This window comes from Festucalex cinctus, chromosome 8 (assembly GCF_051991245.1).
Source record: "Festucalex cinctus isolate MCC-2025b chromosome 8, RoL_Fcin_1.0, whole genome shotgun sequence".
Taxonomy (NCBI): Eukaryota; Metazoa; Chordata; class Actinopteri; order Syngnathiformes; family Syngnathidae; genus Festucalex; species Festucalex cinctus.
The window spans coordinates 26,464,233-26,485,558 of record NC_135418.1 but is presented as its reverse complement, the minus strand read 5'-3'; the positions used below and the strand labels follow the sequence as shown (position 1 = coordinate 26,485,558).

The following is a 21,326-nucleotide window of genomic DNA, read 5'->3' as shown; positions in this document are numbered from 1 at the left end:
AATATTCTACATCCATCCATTTTCTGAACCGCTTACTCCTCACAAGGGTCGTGGGAGGTGCTGGAGCCTATCTCAGCTGGCCATGGGCAGTAGGCGGGGTACACCCTGAACTGGTCACCAGCCAATCGCAGGGCACACAGAGACGAACATCCATCCACGCTCACAAGCACACCTAGGGACATTTCTGAGCACCCAATTAACCTGCCATGCATGTCTTTGGAATATGGGAGGAGACCGGAGTACCCGGAGAAGACCCAGGCGGGCACGGAGACAACATGCAAACTCCACCCAGGAAGGCTGGAGCCTAGACTCGCACCTGAGTCCTCAGTACTGGGAGGCGGACATGCTAACCACTCAAACACCGCCGCCCCTAATGCAATATTAAACAGAATAACATATTGAGACAAGTGAGGTTGCATAGAATATTACTGTAATAAAAAAAATTGGGGTGGTTGACTTGCCCTGGATGGACTAGTCGCATGCAAATCCACTAACAATCAATTTTAGGTGCTGGTGGATTCACCACAAAATATATTGGGAGCTTTCTTGGTTTTATCGATAAACAGGAAGTGGTCCGCAAAGTACTGTATTCAAAGCATTTTGGATTTATATGAGGCAAATTATGTGCCTATTTGCAAGTTATTCTTAGGAATAACTGGTAGCAGAATTTATTTTGTGGGTGTATCCGGGACTCCCGGGGGTTTATTGCTAAATGTAAACAGGAAGTGGCATTCAAACATCCTCTTAAAGTTGTTCATTTAAGTCCTGTTAGTTATGACGGCGAGAAATTCTTGAAGCTACGCTAAGCCGGCTTTGCTGAATCGACGTTATTGTTGTTACATTCCTTTTTAAAATCAAATGATTTATGGCCATGAAATATCACTTCCCCTGTGGCCGTCACACATATTTTGAGGATTAGCAAAGGGAAAACACTTGGATGCATTCATTCCTGTCAACACACAATTTTATACAGCAAGTTTGTGTGTGTATGTGTGTTGATGTATTAAAAAAATGTCACCTGTCTTGTTTTTCTTCGGGGCTGCGCTGACATATCGCTCACCTGTGTTTTTTTTTTAGCCTCGATAGGTGCGTCAAGCAAGTACACACACACGCTAGCCCCCTTCCACACACTTAGCCATGCAGCTGTCATTGCTGCAATGCACTCTGGGTAGCAAAAAAAATCTATTTGTGCTTGAGGGAAGCATGGATCACTTTAGCCATTTTCTTTTTTGTAATAAAAGGTCCGTGTGCACAAAAGTGCCCGTGCATGTCTACGGCGATGACGGTGCATGCCCGGTGCTTCCTTGTCAACCCCTCGTTGAGCTGTTCGGAATGTTTTCAGTCATTGCAGAGCAGTATGCTAGCAATTTAGGATTACCTCAATGTTGTGAGAGAGGAGAGGCGCAGCGGTGGGCTGTTACGTAGCGTGAAAAGAGATTACCTTTTTGCTGACTATTTTAGCATGGAAGTGGAAAATTCCAGCGGTGGTGCGGTTGAAAAAAAAAAAGAAAAGAAAAGGCTGACGGGGGTGCGGCCTGTCAGGAAAAAGAGGCTGCGGCAGTCTGGGTTGGGGGGGATGTGGAGGGGATCACAAAAAGCCACGGAAGCAGCACCCCTGTGCGTTTATTCCCGCTGTGCCGCCGCCGCCCCCACGCAACCGTGTTCTGGTGAAAATTACTCATAGAACCAGTCCGACTGGCTTGCTGTTCTGACAGCACCAGGTGAATCATTCATGATTACCTCCTTGTACTGTTTGTACTCCTCAATTGAGATACACGCTTCTTTTTTGAGAGGATTCCCATAATTACCTCCACCAAGGACATTGTGTTTTAATTGGAATTTTGTTTACAGGATTGCTTAACTGCTCAGACAACTTTACTTCCACAGAACTTTGTGGAGGTGTTGATAGTACGTAGGCCAAGTAAAAACACGTAAAAGATTGGTGCGAATCCAAGCAAAGCTGCACGGATTTGTCTCGAGAGGATATCTTGAAACTGATTTGGTCTTCCTCTGTAAAATCCACAAGTAATTAACTCATTCACTGCCATTGACGGAAAAAGAAGTCAAATGATGCATTTTTGCTGGGCTGGCAGTGAATGTGTTAAAGTCCGTGAAATTGATTTATTATACCAATTATCCCATCAATTATTCAATTGGATACAAATCGATTATTAAACAACAAAATGTCCATGTTAGGTGCAGGCATTATTGGTTATCCACTTGAGGTTGCCATCCTCACGTTCCACACTATATTATTCATGACTTTGAGTGTTTGGACTGGTGAGTGACGTGGGAGAGTACAGATTGCGATGGTGAGCTCAGGCTAGCAGTTAGCCAGCCTGCGTGTTGAGTTGGGATGTAACGATATCCAAATATCACGATACGATATTATCACGATATGAAGCTCACGATACGATAATTATCACAATATTGTGGGGAGGTTGGCAATATTCAAAAAAGGTCACAATATTGTAAAAAAAAAAAGAGCTCATACAAAAAAAGCACAATATTGTGCTTTTGTACATAAACAGCAATACACAGAAACTACCTCCAATCTCTAATAACACTTAATATTGAAGCACTTACTCACTAATGCAAGCCCACATTGAGTTACTCTACATATTGACTCTCTTCACAAGCATATTACAATCCCCTTCATCTGACCATTAGTGTATTTTAAACATAGAAGGGCCAAAACATACCCAATATAAATTAAACTGCACCAAAAAACTAGCCACCAGAGGGTGCTATAACTGCATCAATGGAAATCAACCTGACTTTTTTTTTTAACAGATGTATAGCTTTTAAATACCGTGAACATGACGACGACGATGTTGTGGCAGTTTTAATATCATAATATCACGATATTGCCGGTATCCTTACATCCCTAGTGTTGAGTGCCTGGCAAGGTTGTCATACTTTACTGACGAAAGAACAAAAAATGTTTTTGTTAACCAAATAAAATAAAAAACACAACTGTGTTCAAAAAGCAAAAAACTGCATTGTATCATTTATAAAATTATTGTAATGACACTTATAGTGAGAATGTCCTTAGTTTTCATCTTTACTGTATTCTTCAGTGGGCTACACCCTGGATTGGTCGCCAATTGCAGAGCATTCGGGTAATTTAGGCTCTTATTTTCGGAATGCTGAAGGAAACCGTTGGGGGAGAACATGCAAACTTCACACAGCAAGGCCGCAGTCAAAATTTGAACTCTGAACCGACATGCTAACAAAACAGACATGCTAACCTCTATTACACTATCAATTTCAACGCTTCTAAATTTAACAGCATATATCTCGTCAAGCTTTAATGAAACCTTTTGCGCCCCCCCCCCCCCCCCCACCCCCCCACCCCCCCGACTCTCTCACATTTGCGCAACTTGTTTGGAAGTCTTTTACGAGATTGAGGGTGACAGTTGGTGGGCTTGGCATTGTGCTGCCACCGCCATCCTCTACTGGGACGGTCAGCAGCAGGTGTTGCTGCCTACTCCGTGCCGGGTCACACAGTGGTGCTGTTTTGGCGGGGTGGGGGGAGGGGGGGTGCCTTCCCCCATCCTCCCCTCATTCTCTTCCTCTGCGACCAGGTGGCAGTTGTTGCCAGAGACACTGATGGCTTTGTGTTGCCTCCAAGAGTTACAGCATCAGCTGCCTCTTTTGCCCCCTTGCCCTCTTCCCCCGTCAACCGTCAACCTTCCACCCCAGCAGACCCCGTGGCCCTCACCCCGACCGTAACCCCTTCGCCTCCCCGGGCCGCGCAAAGTGTGTGGGTGTGTGTGTGTGGGTGTGTGGTTGTGTGTGTGTGGGTGCGCGGCCGGGCCGAGCTCCGGCTGTGTTTGCAGGCCCGGGCCAATCAGACTGGCTCGCACAGATGTGTCAGGCTCGGAGGAATGCGAGGAATGCGGAGGCGCCGGAGCGGGCGTGGCCATCCTTTGGCCCCGGGCGGAAAAGGGGCGGTGCTTGTTGGGTATCGGGCAGGCAGTTCCGCGCGGGCCCTGCTGTACTTTTATGGTCACTGCGAGACGCGGGGCCCTCTGGAGGCCGAGTGCTAAAAAAGTGGGTGAAAAATCAGGACACCTTTTATGTTATGTGTTTACTTGGAGAGTTGTTGTGGAGTTAATTAATGTGCCCTACACCTTAGTAGATAACAATTTTAGTCTTTTAGAATTAAAATGTTGGCCACACCCCTGGCCACAGGGCATCCGGACTGCCAGAAATTACAAAAAAAAAAAAGAAGAAAGAGTAGTAGTACTCTTAAGAGGCCTAACTAGAAGGAAATCATTCTTTACGTATCCCACACCACAGGATAATCACTCAGGATAATTGTTCACACCTGACAAGCTGCCTTTTGCTGTTTTTAATCAGAAGGTGTGATAAATGCTCAATTTTTTTTCTTAATTATCAGTAAGTGTATACATCTTTTTAGTCACTACTGTACATGTGTGTCGGTCCAAGCACTTTACCTTTGGCTTGCTTTGAAGCCACAGAAAACCAGTTTGCTTGACCTGCAATGATTTTTTTTTTCTCGTCCAAGCCAACATGATCACAATTTTAGCGTTTCTCATCCACCAGAAATATAAGGAGAACCACACGGGCCCAAAATAGACTCGCAAACAGTTTGTGCAGAATGTCGCAAGTGGATGTTATGTCTGTTCTGTTTTCCCCCCTGGGTAATTAGGTTGCACGCATTGAGGCGACAACCTGCTCACCGACTTCCGATTTTAATACCTGTGCGTCTCATCTCTGAAATAAACGTCCATTTTGGGAAACTGAGGTGTTGTTCTGGCTTGTGAGTCGCGACCTATAGCAAAGTGGGTTTGCTCACAGTCTATACTGGGCAGTGATGTCAATAACACATCACAAAGTATCAAGTTACTCTAATATGGTCATATTTTTTTTTTGTATTAACTCATTCACTCCCAGCTATTTTCACAGAATCAATCCCGTTCGCTCCCGGATTTTGACTGATTTTGCAAGGCGCACAGAATATTGTGTTCTATTGCTATAAAAGCATGGAACCTATCAAAAGAAAGATTAAAGTCTCTTCTTTCATCAGGAAAAAAACGTATGTTTCTATCTGTTTCCGTTTTGCAGCAATTAGCAATAGAAAAGAGCTAAGTTTCATCAGTTTTCACAAATCTATTTAAATTTGTAAGTAATTTAGCTCTAGCATAAAAAAAAAAATAAACAAAAAAATGTATAAATACGTCTTTGGGACACTTAGAACATAAAAATAAAAAACGTATTTATACGTTATTGGGAGTAAATGAGTTAATTATCCAATTCACTGTGTGTTATTATTTTGGTTATTTTCCCTTTGTAAAAGATTTTTTTTTTTTTTTCTGGGCTGTCTCGATGAGTGACGCTACGTATACGCCGCCGCCCAGTCATGATCCTCTCACTCCTCACACATCCACCAGAAAATTAATTGAGCAGGAGAGGAGATTATCTGTGGAGGGAGAAAAAAAAAAACCGAGATGACACTTGGCTTTATATTCATGATATAATACATTAAGTAAAGTTGCAATGATGAATTCGTATTCAGCATCTAATACTTTTTAAACCAAGTAATCAGTAAAGTAACAATGCAACTGTGGCAAACCTGGCGATGGGAGAGGTCAAAACGACAGCGCCACCTTCTGTCCATTTTTCATGTGTTTTTGTACCTTGTTGACGAGTTTTCATTTTTCTCCAACGCAGGTCGCAATGAATTGATAGCGCGGTACATCAAACTGAGGACGGGGAAGACTCGCACTAGGAAACAGGTAAATAGTTGAAAGTGTTGTTTGAGCGTTTAACACCTCTAATGGATTATAAATGTGTGATTTTTTTTCTATTAACACACCAACATGAAACACCACAGGAGATGCAAAATTACCTTTTTAGTAATAACTGAATAGCATCATAATCCTCTTTATTTTCGCATCACTCTTTTTCAGGTTAGGGATAACATCGCGATGTAATGCTGTATACTGGTGCATCTCAATATTTGAATATGATATAAAATTCATTTATTTCAAGTTCATTACCATTTAAAAAGTGCAACATATATGTCGTGGTGCCCTGAGATTCGAGTTTACTCTTGAGTTTTCCGTGATATATAACATCGTATCTCAAATCATCTTTCCCTACTGAAATAAATGTAAATGCTATTATTCTGTTCCAGCATCCCAATAAACACATAAAACCCATTTTTTAATAGATTCTTAAGAAAACATAGCAACAGTAATGATGTCACTTAACTAATTTGCTCTCAATAACGTGTAAATACGTTTTTTTTATTTATTTATTTTTTTGTGTCCCAAAGACGTATTTGTAAGTTTTTTGTTTTTTTTGTTTTTTAATGCTAAAGCATACAGGAGGCTTTGATGCAGCCTCTCAACTGCAAAGAACGGTTGCAGACATGGTAGTTATTACATAAACGGCCAGCATGTGGCAGCAGAGCAAAGGAGATCAACCAGGGCCATCTCGAAAAAAAGCTAAATTACTTACAATTTTAAATACATTCGTGAAAACTGATGAAACTTAGCTCTCTTCTAATGCTAATGCTAATTTAATATATATTAAAATTGTGCATTGCATTTATTGATAGTTCTCATGGTGTTTCTGATACTGATTCTGAATCCAGTTGTTTGCATGAGCTGTTTGTGGATAATATATATATTTTTTAAATTAATACAAGTACAGTGGAAACTCTCAAGTGTAAAAATATGACATCCATTACATGAAATCGATATATTATATACTTTGGATGCGGTTTCTTCGACTGACTTTTGTGTGCGCTTGGGAGGCTCGTGTATTCGTATTAGTACTGAGCACAGCTGACTTGGCAGTACGTTTTTTGTACTTTACCAGTAAGCAAGACGTTTTGAGAATGTTTCTCTGAAAATAACATAAAATAAACAAAACATACCTGTATAAGCTGAGCTGGTTTTGATCATTTTGTTCAACACGTGTTATTATACAGGCAAATAATTATATTCAAGGATCAAAGAAAGCTATTAGAACAATCTTTTAATTCTATATATACATTGTATTTATCTGTCCTATCGCCGTGGTGTATTTTGCTAACGTTAAAGTCATGTCGATGAGGCACATCCGATCTCTCCATTTGCGCTGCACTTGCATTGGCAGATAATCCGATTTGCCACATCTGCAAGAGACCTGATTCCAATCTGAAAATGTCCGATTCAATGCATATTTTTCTGTATGCACAGATATGACGCATGACGCAATTCCACTTGTGAGCAAATACTGAGACTTGTATCACTTGAACCAAGCAGTAGATCTAGCTAAAATCTCACAAGAACTGAAATTTTGCCTTGTACCTTTTTTGAATTGACCGACAATAGAGGTTCCACTGTGCGAGTGTTCAAGGTTGCGCTTCCGTGCGCGTGTGTGTGTGTGTGTGCATGCATCCTAATGCATGTTGTGTTTTTGTGCTCAAAAACTCTCTCACACCCCATAGGTGTCTAGTCACATACAGGTGTTAGCACGGAAGAAAGTTCGTGAATACCAGGCGGGTATCAAGGTAGGTGATGGAACCTGCCCCGCCCCTCCGGCGACACTGACTGGGCGTCTCTTTCCTCTTTTGGTTACGGCGTCTCTCTTCCCTTCTTCTTCTTCTTCTTCTTCTTCTTCTTCTCGTCTTCTCTCTCCTTTCCCTCCTCCTTTGGCTATTCTTCTGTGCAGGTTTCTAGCCACTTGCAGGTTCTCGCCCGGAGAAAATCTCGCGAGATCCAGTCAAAGCTAAAGGTATGCGCTTTCACGGCGGGCTCAACCGGGGCTGGACCGTATGGACTTGGCTTTGCACTAACCACCTCATTCGTAGCGCTGAATTAGGCGCAAGCTTGGCCGCCAAACGGTAATTTGTGTAGAACTAATTCCAGCTTTATTGAGGAAAATTAGAAAGAAAATACGCTTGCATGCTGATGGTCAGACAGACAGCGCTCTTTAACATTGACATGAAACGGACTAGCTTTAAAGGGGACATATTACGAAAAATGGACGTCGGTATACAGTGGAGTTCCATTACTACTACTTCCATTATGGCAACATTTAATTGAAAACCAGTAAGTGCGTGGTGGGTACTGTCATAATAAGAGGACCTCCTGTGTAAAAGTTGTTGGGTGTCTGGAGGGCCTACCCACCCACTGAACTCATTTGCTCCCAATAACGTGTAAGTGTCCCAAAGACGTATTTATACGTTGTTTTTTTTTGTTTTTGTTTTTGTTTTTTTGTTTTTTTTATGCTAGAGCATACAGAAGGCTTTGATGCAGCCTCTCAACTGCAAAGAAATGGTAGTTATTACACAAACGGCCAGCAGGTGGCAGCAGAGCAAAAGAGATCAACCAGGGCCATGTAGAAAAAAAAGCTAAATTACTTTGAATTTTGAATAGATTTGTGTAAACTGATGAAACTTAGCTCTCTTCTAATGCTAATTGCTGCAAAACGGAAACAGATAGAAACATACTTTTTTTTTCCTGATGAAAGAAGAGACTTTAATCTTTCTTTTGATAGGTTCCATGCTTTTATAGCAATAGAACACAATATTCTGTGGGCCTTGCAAAATCAGTCAAAATCCAGTAAAGCAGCCGGGAGGGAACGGGATTGCAAAATGTGAAAATGGCGGCAAGTGAATGAGTTAATTGTAAAATTATACTAACAAGCGAAACTTTTGTGAGCCGCCTATTTCCAAAACTGTGCCTGTAACGGAGACGTTCAGAATTATCGCTGGATTTTGACATTACAGTGGGGCTAATTTACACAATATAATAACGCGTTTTTTTTCTGAACCGCTTACTCCTCACAAGGGTTGCGGTGGGTGCTGGAGCCTATCCCAGCTGGCTTTGGGCAGTAGACAGGCGGGGGTGCACCCTGAACTGGTTGCCAGCCAATCGCAGGCAATACAAATTGACAAGTCTAATTCTGCAGCTTTGTGATGAAGTGCTGCTTCCTTGAGTGAAAATACAATTTTTTACTGCTTCCACAAACACTTCTTTCTTCCCACTCTTGTCACATCCCACAGTCGAGGGGATGGGATGAGCAGTGGCTCCATTTGAATGACAGAGGACAACATCCTCAAAGTAGGTTGCGTAAATAGATTTTGAGACACCCAATAGGCACCTCGTGGCTTATCATACTTGACTGATGGAGTATTTTGGACAAAAGGGAGTGTTTGAAATGGTGAAGAACACACCCAGTATGTCTCCTTTTAAAGCATAGAGGCTGACGCCGCGACGGCAAATGCAAGACGCTGTTCCAAGAAGCCCGTGAGAAGCTTTTGACTTTCACGCTTCTGCAGCATGCTCTTCATTCTCTCAGACTTGTCTACCTTCCTTCTTATCTGACCCTGTAGCTCCTCTCTTCCTGTTTGTGATGTCCTGTTTGGAAAGATACACATTAAAAAAAAAAAAAAAAATGTTCCATGTTCTCTCTCTCCCTCGGTCTTCTTTTTGCCTTTTATTTGTTTCTTTTTTTCCTCAAATGAAAATTCACATTTTATATCATATGTACACAACATGAACCTCTTTCTGGTAACGAATACAACAGCAACAGAAAATGGGGAGACAACTTTGATTTATAATAAGCATAAACAACAGTGCGGCTTCTTCTTACAATTCACTTTATAAGCTCTTTAGTGTTGAGTCATTAGGCGAGTTTATTCGCCCTCCTCTTTCTTTGGTCCATCAAATTGGTTCACGGGTCAGTGTGACCCGCTGCATGTTCAACCAGTGGGGGGAGGAGAGGAAAAAAAAAAAAAAAAAAAAAAAGAGTACAAGTACTCAACTGTTGAGTATTAACCAAATAACCAATACCTCTAGTACTTTTAATCCATAAAATGTATATTAAAGCAATGACAGATAATTGTAAAGAAAGAGCTTTTGTTTATTTCTTTTTTTTTTCTTTTTTTTTCTTTATTATTAATAATATTATAATAATAATAATAATAATATTATTATTATTATTATTATTATTATTATTATTATTATTATTATTATTATTATTATTATTATTATTAATTTATTTATTTACTAATTAAAAAAAAAAAGCTTTTGTTTATTTCTGACAAAAGGCAGAACAGTCAGACTGGAAAAAAAAAGTAGGCCACAGGTGAACATAGCACTCTGAATAAAACACACGGGAACGTGAAGGTGCTCAGTCGATGCAAAGCAGGTAAAGGTGTAAAGTAAATGTATGCATGAAACACCGTCATGGAAAAAGTCGTCATAGCGCCCATATTGAGTGAGCAAATTGTTAACATTGATAGCAGCACACTAATAATGAACTTTAAAAGCATCAATTTGAATCTTAAAAACATACTTAGAAAATGCATTTCAATAGGCATTTGAGAGGATGGACATGGATGAAATTCAAAAAGAAAACCGCTTTGTCAGCCAGGCAGAAATTGAGTTAGAAAATAAACATATTTTACACAAACCGTAAACATGAATACAAACCTTTATAAACATACATATATTTAGACAGGATTGACATGATAAATCAGTTCAACATCGGCTATCAAAATAATGGGAATGGGTATGTAATATTTGCCATTAAAAATTTTCAGTTCCATATTTCTTTTCTCTGTTACCCCCCTGGAACTACGTTTTTGTTTTTTGTTTTTTACACTATTTAATAGTATATAATATATGACAAAAACAGTAACAAAAATGCAGCAGGTACATCGCTAACATGAGTTATGATGTAAACTAAATGCTACCAGTTTGATGTTGTGTTTTTTGTTTGTAATTAATTAAAACTTAAGAGAGTCAGAATAAGTCCTTTTTAAAAAAAAAATGGTAACACATCCATAGAACCTGCATCATTGTTCATTTCTCTGTGTTTCACAATTTAGTGTCCCCAAATGCTTATAAAGTGTTGTCAAACAGACAGGTGATGTAACACAGATTGGATTTTGCTTTTATTTATATGATTTTGAACAAAACTCCGTCATTTTTTGGCCCAAATAAAAGTGAAGTTAGTAAAATGGCCCAAAACTCCTCCGACGGCTTAAATGCAACAAACTAACGGTTCTTCTCTCTTTTTGTTTTGCTTTAGGCGATGAATTTGGTAAGTGAATCTCGCTACTGCCGTATGCTATGCTTCCCCTACTCGCATTATCGGCATCAATACGCCCCCTTGTCGCCCTCTGCTGGCATGGCATCCCCCACTCCCCCCTCGCCCTTGCCCCCATCCTCCCCCCAGCTATCCACGAAATGAGACGCAAAGGAAAGCGCCTCGCTTTTGAACGCTGCTGTGCATCCTCGCTTGCTTCGTTTGAGGTTCTGCTTTGTTGTTTTTGGGCTCTCGTCTCTTGGCAAAAGCTCGCTGCTTTTGCGGACAAAAAGGCAACTATGTAAATAGCATAAAACGTCTAAATAAACATATTTTAAAGCCATATGTTATGTCATTGCCAACTTTTAGACTTTAAAATAATGTGACTCCAATATGAATCAACTATTGTTTCATAAGCTGCTCCGCATCCATTCGTCAGCTTGTCCGTTTCCATGGTGACAGCAATGATGCTCCGCTTTACTTTGCTTTCAAAGCCTAAATGACCAACAGAATGCTTTTTTTTTTTTAGCATTACCTTCATTTTCTTTCTCGACCCTAATGCCTAATCTGTGTTTTGAAACAAAGTCGAGCAGGGTACGCACATACCGTATTTTAATCATCTTGACAGATTCTTAAAATGTTGAAGACCGTCATGCACATAATCTCCAGATCAGAGAGGAAAAAAAAATCATTGATTCTGTATTACATATAGTATTTTTGTCACCATGTTTACATTCTTCACTGTCTGGGACGCTTATTGTGGGTGTGCCAACACAGCACATCACACGCATAACAATATTTCCAGACCGGGTAGAAAAAAAGCTCCCGTTTACCAAAGCCACGGCACAGGATAATCGCCCCCGGATAATCTTTTAGAGACAAAATAGTCAAATTTGGCCCCATTATCGGTATGTGTGTCCCTCGCTTTAGGAGTCTGTGCGCATTTTGTCGCCCCCTTGTGCTTGACTTTCCCCGTGCCGTCACGCAGGATCAGGCGTCCAAAGACAAAGCCCTGCAGAACATGGCGGCACTGTCGTCGGCGCAGATCGTCTCGCCGAGCATGATCAAGAATCATCTTCCACCAATGCCGCCCGCCCCCTACCAGCCAGGCAGAGTGAGAATACCCCCCCTATCCAATAGTCCTGTTTGTTTACATTTTTTTTATTATTTTTTAAGCTGAAAAAACCTTATCGTTCTCCAGTTCTGGCCCGCGACGATTCCGGGACAGCCTGGACCCTCTCAGGAGTAAGTAGAACCCCCCCCTCAAACTCGGGCCGGTGGCGGGGGTGTATGACAGGAGACAACATTGTCGCCGATGCAGAAATTAGCGGCATTGCGAAGCATGTTTTAACTCGTGACGTTTGTGCACATCAGGCTGGTTCTAGATCTCAACCCGGGAAGGAGTCCTGGGCTTGGTCGCACCAGCCATGTGTAAGTTCACCCTGAAAGCTGAGCTCCCGCCGTGAGCACCCAAGCACCGCTACTAACTTCCACACTCTTTTTCTTGTATGTTTCCTGCACCAAATTGACTTTGAAAATTCCATTAAAAAAATACATTTAAAAAACACAAGCAAAAACGGCCCGATGCTCTTGTGTTTGTCAAAATTGAAGGTTGGAAAGCAATGAAGCAGGTGGACTTACGCTTCGCTGGTGCAGCAACACATGCTTTGCTTTGAACACCAAGTGACACATATGTTTGTTTTTTCTCTCAATTTAAAACCGTTCCCATATGTCATAATGACATGTTTATGGCAAGCTGTCTTAAAAATACTTTCAAAAATCAAGAATGACCACACACTAGATTTAAGCCTTGCTCCGCCTCCATTGCGGATTTGGAAGGCCGTAAAGCTTTTGTTGCCATGACAACTAGGGGTGGAGCAAGCCAAACACCCAAAATGTGAAAAACAAACAAACAAACAAAAAAAAAACATCCCTGTAAACAAAAGTAAAGACACCAGTTGTATTTTCTCTCGTGAAGGCAGCGCTTCATCACAAAGACGCTAAATTACTATTGCATTGGTCTGCTTGTCAGAAACTTAAATCTAATCTGTACTTCCAACACTGCAGCTCTGCTTAACTTTCCACTTGGACGTGAAAGTACTGTACTTCCGTGTATTCCAAGCGGTGCTTGAAAATGGCCGATCTTCTCCCAGCCTAGCCTCCTCCGAGTCGTGGGCGGAGAAGATTTTGCGAAATAGGCAGCTCATAAAAGAGTTACTTGGTTGTTTAATTTCACATTTGGTGTGGCCAAGCCCTCCAGAGAAGCAACTTTTTTTTTTTTTTTTTTAAATACAAGCCATTACAAGTGCAGCTTTAAAGCATTCAAATATGTCAGACAAATATTTTTTTTTTTCTTGCCAAGTTTGACTCACTGAAGCTTTTGTTCTCTTCTAGTATCAAACCTTTTGCACAGCCCCCCTACCCAAGCATACCAGGTCCTGTACAACAGTCCATACAAAGTAAGTATGACTTACAGTATGACAAACGGTCGGACATCTCACAATCTTAAATATTTGTGTGTTCGCCGTACAGCTTACGAGCCCTTGGCCCCGCCTCCCGCGCCCACAGCTACCGCGGTGCCAGTGTGGCAGGACCGGACCATCGCCTCCTCGAAACTGCGCATGTTGGAGTACTCGGCCTTCATGGAAGTCCAAAGGGACCCGGACACTGTGAGTTCAAATTTGCAGGGCGCCGGGCTTGATCAGTCGACCAGTACTGTTCCCTGTGTAGCATGACAAATGAGACTTAATGAAAAGCTGTCAGTCTCCATGCATATCCATATGTCAGTGTTATACTGCCCTCAGGTGGCCGCGGTGCACACACAAGTAGGAGCAACATAATGTGCATTCAAAAAAGTGGCAAAATCTCTTTATTCTTTATATGCTTTTAAATGATCACATTAATGCATGTTTGCATAATACATTATATTAGCACAAGACTGCAAAAGTCTTAGTGAGGAGGGGATAACTTATGGCGCTAATTATTTCATTCGGAAGACACACAAAATGATCATTTTACCCTCAGTCTGGAAATCTGACGGTCCCCAATTCTCAAGAAGATGTAAAGGCACTCCAAAATTCAAATTCAGCAGGGAATCAAATAAGTATTTCCCTCACTGTGTGATTGTTTCACCACATGGCAATGGCCACTAGAGGGCACAATTAATTCATAACAACCATGCAAGTCAATTAGTGGCCCTCTGTTTCAGTGCGTCGTGAAAATATTGATGTAGCACCAAATTACACTGTGCCAGTGCTCGTTTGAGTACTAAAGCATATTGCAGCTACGTCAGCTTGACCGCGATCAAGCAGCCGCCACAATGATTGCTTCCAAGAGGCGGAAAATATGTCTCCATATGGAAGCAGTCTGTGGTGCAAAAAAAAAGGATTGTGCATTGGACTAAATCAGCTGGCTGATCAGTCTCATATTACAAGTCAGAGGTGGGCATTTCCTTTTTTGATGGGGCCACTCAAAAAACTGAGACTCATTTGTGTTACTTGGGAATTTAATGTCTTTTTCTAAAACAGTCAAATGTGTTGTTTTAGTTAGCACAACTTGTGTAGTTCTTAGTTGTAGTTTGGAAACAAAAATTGGTGAGAAAAAAAGTACAATAAAATGACTTATCTACACTTACTAACGATAAATCACTTTTTAATAATCACATACAAAAAAAAAAATCTCTACAGTGTTTATATTTTTCAAGTATATGTTTAGAGTGGGCGGCACGGTGGATGACTGGTTAGCACCTCCGCCTCCCAGTTCTGAGGACTCGGGTTCGAGTCCAGGTTTCGGCCTTCCTGGGTGGAGTTTGCATGTTCTCCCCGTGCCCGCGTGGGTCTTCTCCGGGTACTCCGGTCTCCTCCCATATTCCAAAGACATGCATGGCAGGTTAATTGGGCGCTCCGAATTGTCCCTAGGTGTGCTTGTGAGTGTGGATGGTTGTTCGTCTCTTTGTGTTCTGCGATTGGCTGGCAACCAGTCCAGGGTGTACCCCACCTATACTGCCCAAAAGCCTGCTGAGATAGGCTCCAGCGACCCTTGTGAGGAATAAGCAGTCAAGAAAATGGATGGATGGATGGATGACATTTTGAGCGCAAATCACTTCTAGCTGTTCTTTGGCTCTCAAATCATTTTCAGGACAAATTCCTCTCTTCCCTCCATTGTGCAGCAAATGAGGTAGTTGCTAACATGAGGACAACACTTTACTAGCATACTTGAAATGTTGTTTTGACTTCTTAGCGAATGTGAACGAGTTAGGGGAAAAAAAATAAGCACCAAGGACCTCTGGTGTTCATCAGAGACCCACGCCAAAATTGTTGTACTTCTTATTTAATGATTTAGACGTTTCTTCAACGTAAGGACATATATTTTCTCGCGAAGTTAATGCCCTTTCTTGTGTCTTGATTTTGCAGTACAGCAAACACCTGTTTGTCCACATAGGACAGACCAATCCCTCCTACAGCGACCCTCTCCTGGAGGCTGTGGACATCCGGCAGATCTACGACAAGTTCCCCGAGAAGAAGGGCGGCCTCAAGGAGCTTTACGAGAAAGGCCCCCAGAACGCGTTTTTCCTGGTTAAATTTTGGGTGAGCAATCAAGGTTCATCCTAACTCATTGACTGGCAGCCATTTTCACTGAAGCAGGCAACCCTTTTCGCTGTTTTACTGGATTTTGACTGATTTTGCAAGGCCCACAGAATATTGTGTTCTATTGCTATAAAAATATGGAACGTACCAAAAGAAATATTAGTCTCTTGTTTGATCAGGATGAATAAATAAATTTCTGTCTGTTGCCATTTTGCAGCAATTAGTATTAGAATATAGCTAGGTTTTATTATTATTCACAAATTTGCTTAAAACAGTGGGGAAAAATATCGCCCTGGTTGATCTCTTATATTCTGCTGCCACCTATTGGCCGTTTTTGTAATAACTACCATTGCTTCAAGCATTCTCTTCAGTTCAGAGGCTGCATCAAAGCCTTCTGTATGCTCTACCATTAAAAAAAAAATTGTAAAAACAAAAACGTATAAATACGTCTTTGGGACACGTAAAAATTTTGTATACGTTTTTGGGCGCAAATGAGTTAAGAAGTTATTAGCATGCATCTCAAAGGCGTTATAACATCTGCATTTTTTTTTCTCTCCATGTAAAACAATTTCCAGGAGTCTTCATAAGATGTCTATGAAGTGCTACGAAGTATAAAGGACACTGTAATCAAGCCTCGCCTTAATTAGCCTGTTTTGAGGGAGCGGTCCCACCTCATGCGAATGAGCCACTTCTCCCTCCGATCTCCTCTAGTGTGACTAGGTGATCAGGTATTACTTGCCCAGAGCAGGGGTGCCAAATTCATTTTCACCCAAATTTGATCTCAGATAGGCCAATATGTCCGTGGTATAATAAGCCATAAATAACAACACATCAAAAATGTTTCTTTTTTTTTTTTGGGTTACAATCCCCCCCACCCCATTTATTATGTTTTTGAAATGTAATCTAAAATTTCTTCACAAAAATTAGCCCACAATTTTTGCATCAAATCCCAAGTAACAGCCAAATTTCAAAACGTCATTTAAGTGGTCGACAGAGCTCCCTCCAGTGGACAAAATTAGCAACAACCGTTCATTTTAGTGAAAACTGGAGTTTGTGTTCTGTCCTCACGGCCAGATTGGACCCCCAAATGGGCCAGTTCTGTCCCGGAGTCTGAGTCTAGAGTGTGAGAAAAAACAGCAAGTGCTCACAATCAAAGCAAAAATATCAATTATATTTTCACTCTTGAAGGCAGCACTTCATACAAGACACTTGCCAAATAGTGTTGCAGATCTGTGTTGTGTAATTTTGCAAGATAGATTGGCAAGCTCTCCCAGGACACAATTCACACAAGCTCAGTTTTCCATAACAAGTCCCATTTTGAAGTCTCACATTAATTGCGCCCTCTCCAGGCCGACCTGAACAGCAGCGGCATGCAGGACGGCCCCGGTTCTTTCTACGGCGTCACCAGCCAGTACAGCAGCAGCGAGAACATGACCATCACCGTTTCGACCAAAGTCTGCTCCTTCGGGAAGCAGGTGGTCGAGAAAGTCGAGGTAACGGCCGCGTGGAGTTCCATTATCTCCTCAAACACGCAGTTTGTGAATATTAGCTTCGTGCGTCTTCTTCTGCAGACCGAGTACGCCCGCCTGGAGGGGGGCAAGTGCGTTTACAGGATCCACCGTTCGCCCATGTGCGAGTACATGATCAACTTCATCCACAAGCTCAAACACTTGCCTGAAAAGTACATGATGAACAGTGTTCTTGAAAACTTCACCATCCTGCAGGTATGCATGCATATATAATAATCCCACAAGTCTCCAAACTACGGCCCGGGGGCCATTTGCGGCCCGCCGTCCATTTTTTTTAGTGGCCCGCGACATATGCTAAAAATGGCATTTGACTCAGTTCAAATAAAATAAAAACAAAAATGTTTGGAGATGGTCAAAGTGTCGAAAAAACACAGGTGCTATTAAAGTTTATTTTAGTTAACTAAAACAAACGAAAAAACAAATTCAAAACAACAATTTCGTTAACGGAAAAAAATAAAAACGAAGATGCTTTTTAAAAAATGAAAACTAACCAAAACTACATTTTATGTTTACAAAACTAACTAAAAATAAAACTATAATTATAGCAAAAATATCCTTTGTTTTAGTCTTTGGTAATTAATTTAATGCATGAGCCTTTGGGGATCATTTTAAATGTGATTTTTAGTAGATTTATTTTGATATCAACCGGAATAATGACACCGCGCCCATCGTGTTTGTTCAATATTGTGCACAAGTAATACACATTAAAAAATAAAATAAAAAATAAAACAAACTAACCTAAAACTAAGCATTTATTAAAGAACTAAAACTAAAAAAAAAAAAAAAAACTGTCAGAACTACCCTGAAAACTAATTAAAACTAACTAAAAAAAAATAAAAAAAATTCAAAACAAAATAAAAACTCAAATGAAAAATTCCAAAACTATAATAAATCTACTGCCATATTACAAATAAATTGGTTTATATACTGTCGCATTTTTCTAAATATGCAAAAGCACAAATAAATAATTTGTACAATTTGTAGGACTAAACACAATTTTTCTTCATAACATTATGTGGCCCTTGCGTCCTTCTGATTTTCTGGATGTGGCCCTCAAATGAATAAGTTTGGACACCCCTGCCTTACAGGGTACTTCTGTGCCCCGCCATGCTGTGGTTTTCGTGTGTCTGTTGTGTTTTGGGTGTGGGTGTGTCTGTGGGTGCGATCATGGGGGGTTTTCTTTTTTTCTTTCTATTGTATTATGGATGTTCAGCACTTTGAGTTGCATTTTGAATGTATGAAAGGTGCTATATAAATAAAGTTTGATTGATTAATTGATTGATAAATGTTTGATTGAAAATTGAAGTGATGATTTTGGTGACAAAAGAAAGAGGTTAAAAAATAAATAAAAAATCAACATATTTACCCCCTTGACGTTGTTGCTTTCGTCTCTTTTGCAGGTGGTAACGAACCGCGACACGCAGGAGACGTTGCTGTGCATCGCGTTCGTGTTCGAGGTGTCCACGAGCGAACACGGCGCCCAGTACCACGTCTACAGACTTGTGAAGGACTAAGCAAAAAAAAAAAAAGTGAAAACACGCCGTCCCCCTCCCTTCAACCAGCAAAACCAGAAACAACGCTAGTGAACTAACACTCACACACACAAGGAATTTAAAAAAAAAAAAAAAAAAAAACAATCACACACGTGCATTTGTCAAGACAGTAGCTTCTGTTTAAACGCGCTTTCGATGAAATGGAGGTACGCCGCGGAGCTTGAGGGAATGAGAAGGTGTCGGAAGAGGAAATCACTCGGAGCAAGAAAAGAAGACGGAACTGGACCAGAGGAGGTCGTGTTGCAGTAGATTTTGTTAGGAAAGAAAAGTGCCTCTTTTTTTTTTTCTCCAAAGATATGCCTGCCACTTTAAATTGCCTTTTGTACTACCTCTTTTTTTTTTCTTTTTCAAATGACAGATCATCATTACAGCAAGTTCATTTGGAAATAAGCCCTACAGCCTTTTCACACCAGCATTTATCAGTGAAACGACTTTTTGCCTTATTTGGGTACTGCCTGTCTGTGTTTTAAATTGTCTTAACCAGGGTACACACATATCAATTTTGAATATCCTAGCCCAAGTTTTTTTTTTTTTTTTTTTTAAATGTGACAAACCCCATCACGAGTGTTCTTAGTGTGTGGTATACTTAAGACCACCAGCGCAGCACACCAACGCACATAACAAGATCTCCATCAACTGTGAATCTCCTCCCCCAAACTTGACTTCTGTTGTAGTACTTACACTGACCTATGAGAGGCAGCATGGTGCCACAGAAGAAATAATACTAGTAGAAGAAAACTGTTCGGGATTTTTTATTTTTTTTTGTAAATGTTGAACAAGGTCAACCATTAGGATTGTCGGCCCCAACCTTTTTATGAGCCGGTCTTAACACCTCATAGATCATACACACATCCGATAATCAGTCCTGAACTGACTTTAGTCGGAAAAGTAGGGGGGAATGCTCAATTTTAACCTGATCATAGGTACGTGTGTATCCTGATTAAATCAGTGTTGATCACGCACAAGGATTTACAATCGTAAATATTAGCCAGGTTTACCATTTATGATTGGCAGATAACTCAACACATCCCAAACCACAAGATAATTGCCAACAATAATCTTAAGAGACATCTCTGACAATCGGGCCTTTGACTTTGATGGGGAAAGTGGGCCAGGGTGATCACATTTGGACCGATTGTCTGAACGTACCCGGCTTATTCGGGTTGGCATCACAGTCAAAAGGTCTGTGTTGATCACATACAAAAACTTGTGATCGTAACTATTAAACCGGTTTGTTTGGGATGGGAACAATCACTCTTATGACTCAACACCGCAAGATAATCGGGATAATCTTTTACAGACATCAAACAATCAGGCTTCTACTGACTTTGATTGCAAAAGGGCAGAATGTCAAAATCATCCCACTCGCCGGTATGTGTGTACCCCTCAAAACAAATAAATTATTTTTATTTTTTTTTTAACTATGGATGCCTTTTCCGATTGCTCGTCTTACAGAAAGCCAGCGCTTGCCCCCACCTCTCTTGTTACATATCAGAAGACGCGTGCTCGCCTGCACTAAGACGACCAGCTGTGGTGTGAGTCAATGCCGACAAAGTAACAACAGTGTTTTATTTTTCTGCCTTGACGTGTATGTAGCCTAAAGTAAAAACTACATTTTTTTTTTTTCTGTACTGTGAGTCAAGTGGATCCTAAAGGAATATGTGTTACATAGGAGTATTTTTATTTTGAGGAGGGGAAGGAATGGGGATCTATTTGCGATCAAGTGGCCTAGCACAGAGAGTAGTGAGCAAATTGAAATCAGTTTCTTTTGTTTAAGAAAGAAATTGCATGCTGTGAAGTCAAACATCTTCACTCCCTATGCAGAGAAGCGTCAATTGTTCATAGTTAAGAAGATGTATATCGACATCCAGCTCCGACCTGTTGCCTCTGTGCTGCGTGGAATGTGATCATTGTTTGTTATTTATAGGGTTGGAGAGCAGATACTAATAATAAGGGCAGGGTGGGGTTCACTACTTATTGATCATTTTTCCACTGATTTGGAGATGGTTAAGCGCCTGTAATGTGTGTGTGGCTCACTGGACAATTTTTCGCCGTAAAATTGGACACATTTTGGCAAAAGTGCCTGCCTGGCTTTGAATGTCGTATTTTACAGCCTATAGACAAACAAAAACAATGACGCTCCTTGCTCCATGTATCTTTTATACAGTTTTCTTGCCATTACCAACATTTGTCCATGTTTTGATTCTGTCGTCTTTTTGACTGTGAGTGTTTTGCCTCACTGAAAAATAATATGTGATTGATAATTAATAAGATATCTAATGTATCATATTCTGAATGGTGTGGGAAGGTGTTTTATTGTTTTTGTTGTTTTTGGTTTAAGGTGGTTTACTATTGTTTTTGCCACGATTGTGAATTGCAATTTTATACTTCCAAATAGAAGTTGGACTATGTAATCAAACCAATGTATCTAACAATAAAAGACACATGGTGCCTTTGGGGGCCATTTTCCCCGTGATACGCTGTGTGTTGTATATTTCCATAACTTTCTTCTTTCAATGTTATCACATTGGAATATAATACTAATACTATTAGCTACATCATTTTTGTTCATGTGTTGATAATCAATCAGAATTGCAAAT

At 40.7% G+C, this 21,326-nt stretch overlaps 1 protein-coding gene across 1 annotated transcript in view; it reads left to right on the top strand.

Moving 5' to 3' along the window:
* The window catches only part of tead3b (TEA domain family member 3 b), a 64,501-nt gene extending 43,299 nt beyond the window's left edge, over nucleotides 1-21,202 (top strand). Inside the window, exons 4-16 of the mRNA XM_077531031.1 lie at nucleotides 5,701-5,765; nucleotides 7,469-7,531; nucleotides 7,693-7,755; nucleotides 11,062-11,073; nucleotides 12,047-12,172; nucleotides 12,260-12,303; nucleotides 12,433-12,489; nucleotides 13,453-13,517; nucleotides 13,591-13,727; nucleotides 15,471-15,644; nucleotides 16,994-17,137; nucleotides 17,216-17,368; nucleotides 18,574-21,202. Coding sequence (XP_077387157.1) covers nucleotides 5,701-5,765; nucleotides 7,469-7,531; nucleotides 7,693-7,755; nucleotides 11,062-11,073; nucleotides 12,047-12,172; nucleotides 12,260-12,303; nucleotides 12,433-12,489; nucleotides 13,453-13,517; nucleotides 13,591-13,727; nucleotides 15,471-15,644; nucleotides 16,994-17,137; nucleotides 17,216-17,368; nucleotides 18,574-18,687 — 1,217 coding nt within the window. The 3' untranslated portion in view covers nucleotides 18,688-21,202. The remainder of the gene's footprint in view (nucleotides 1-5,700; nucleotides 5,766-7,468; nucleotides 7,532-7,692; nucleotides 7,756-11,061; nucleotides 11,074-12,046; nucleotides 12,173-12,259; nucleotides 12,304-12,432; nucleotides 12,490-13,452; nucleotides 13,518-13,590; nucleotides 13,728-15,470; nucleotides 15,645-16,993; nucleotides 17,138-17,215; nucleotides 17,369-18,573) is intronic.
* Nucleotides 21,203-21,326: the final 124 nt, after the last annotated feature.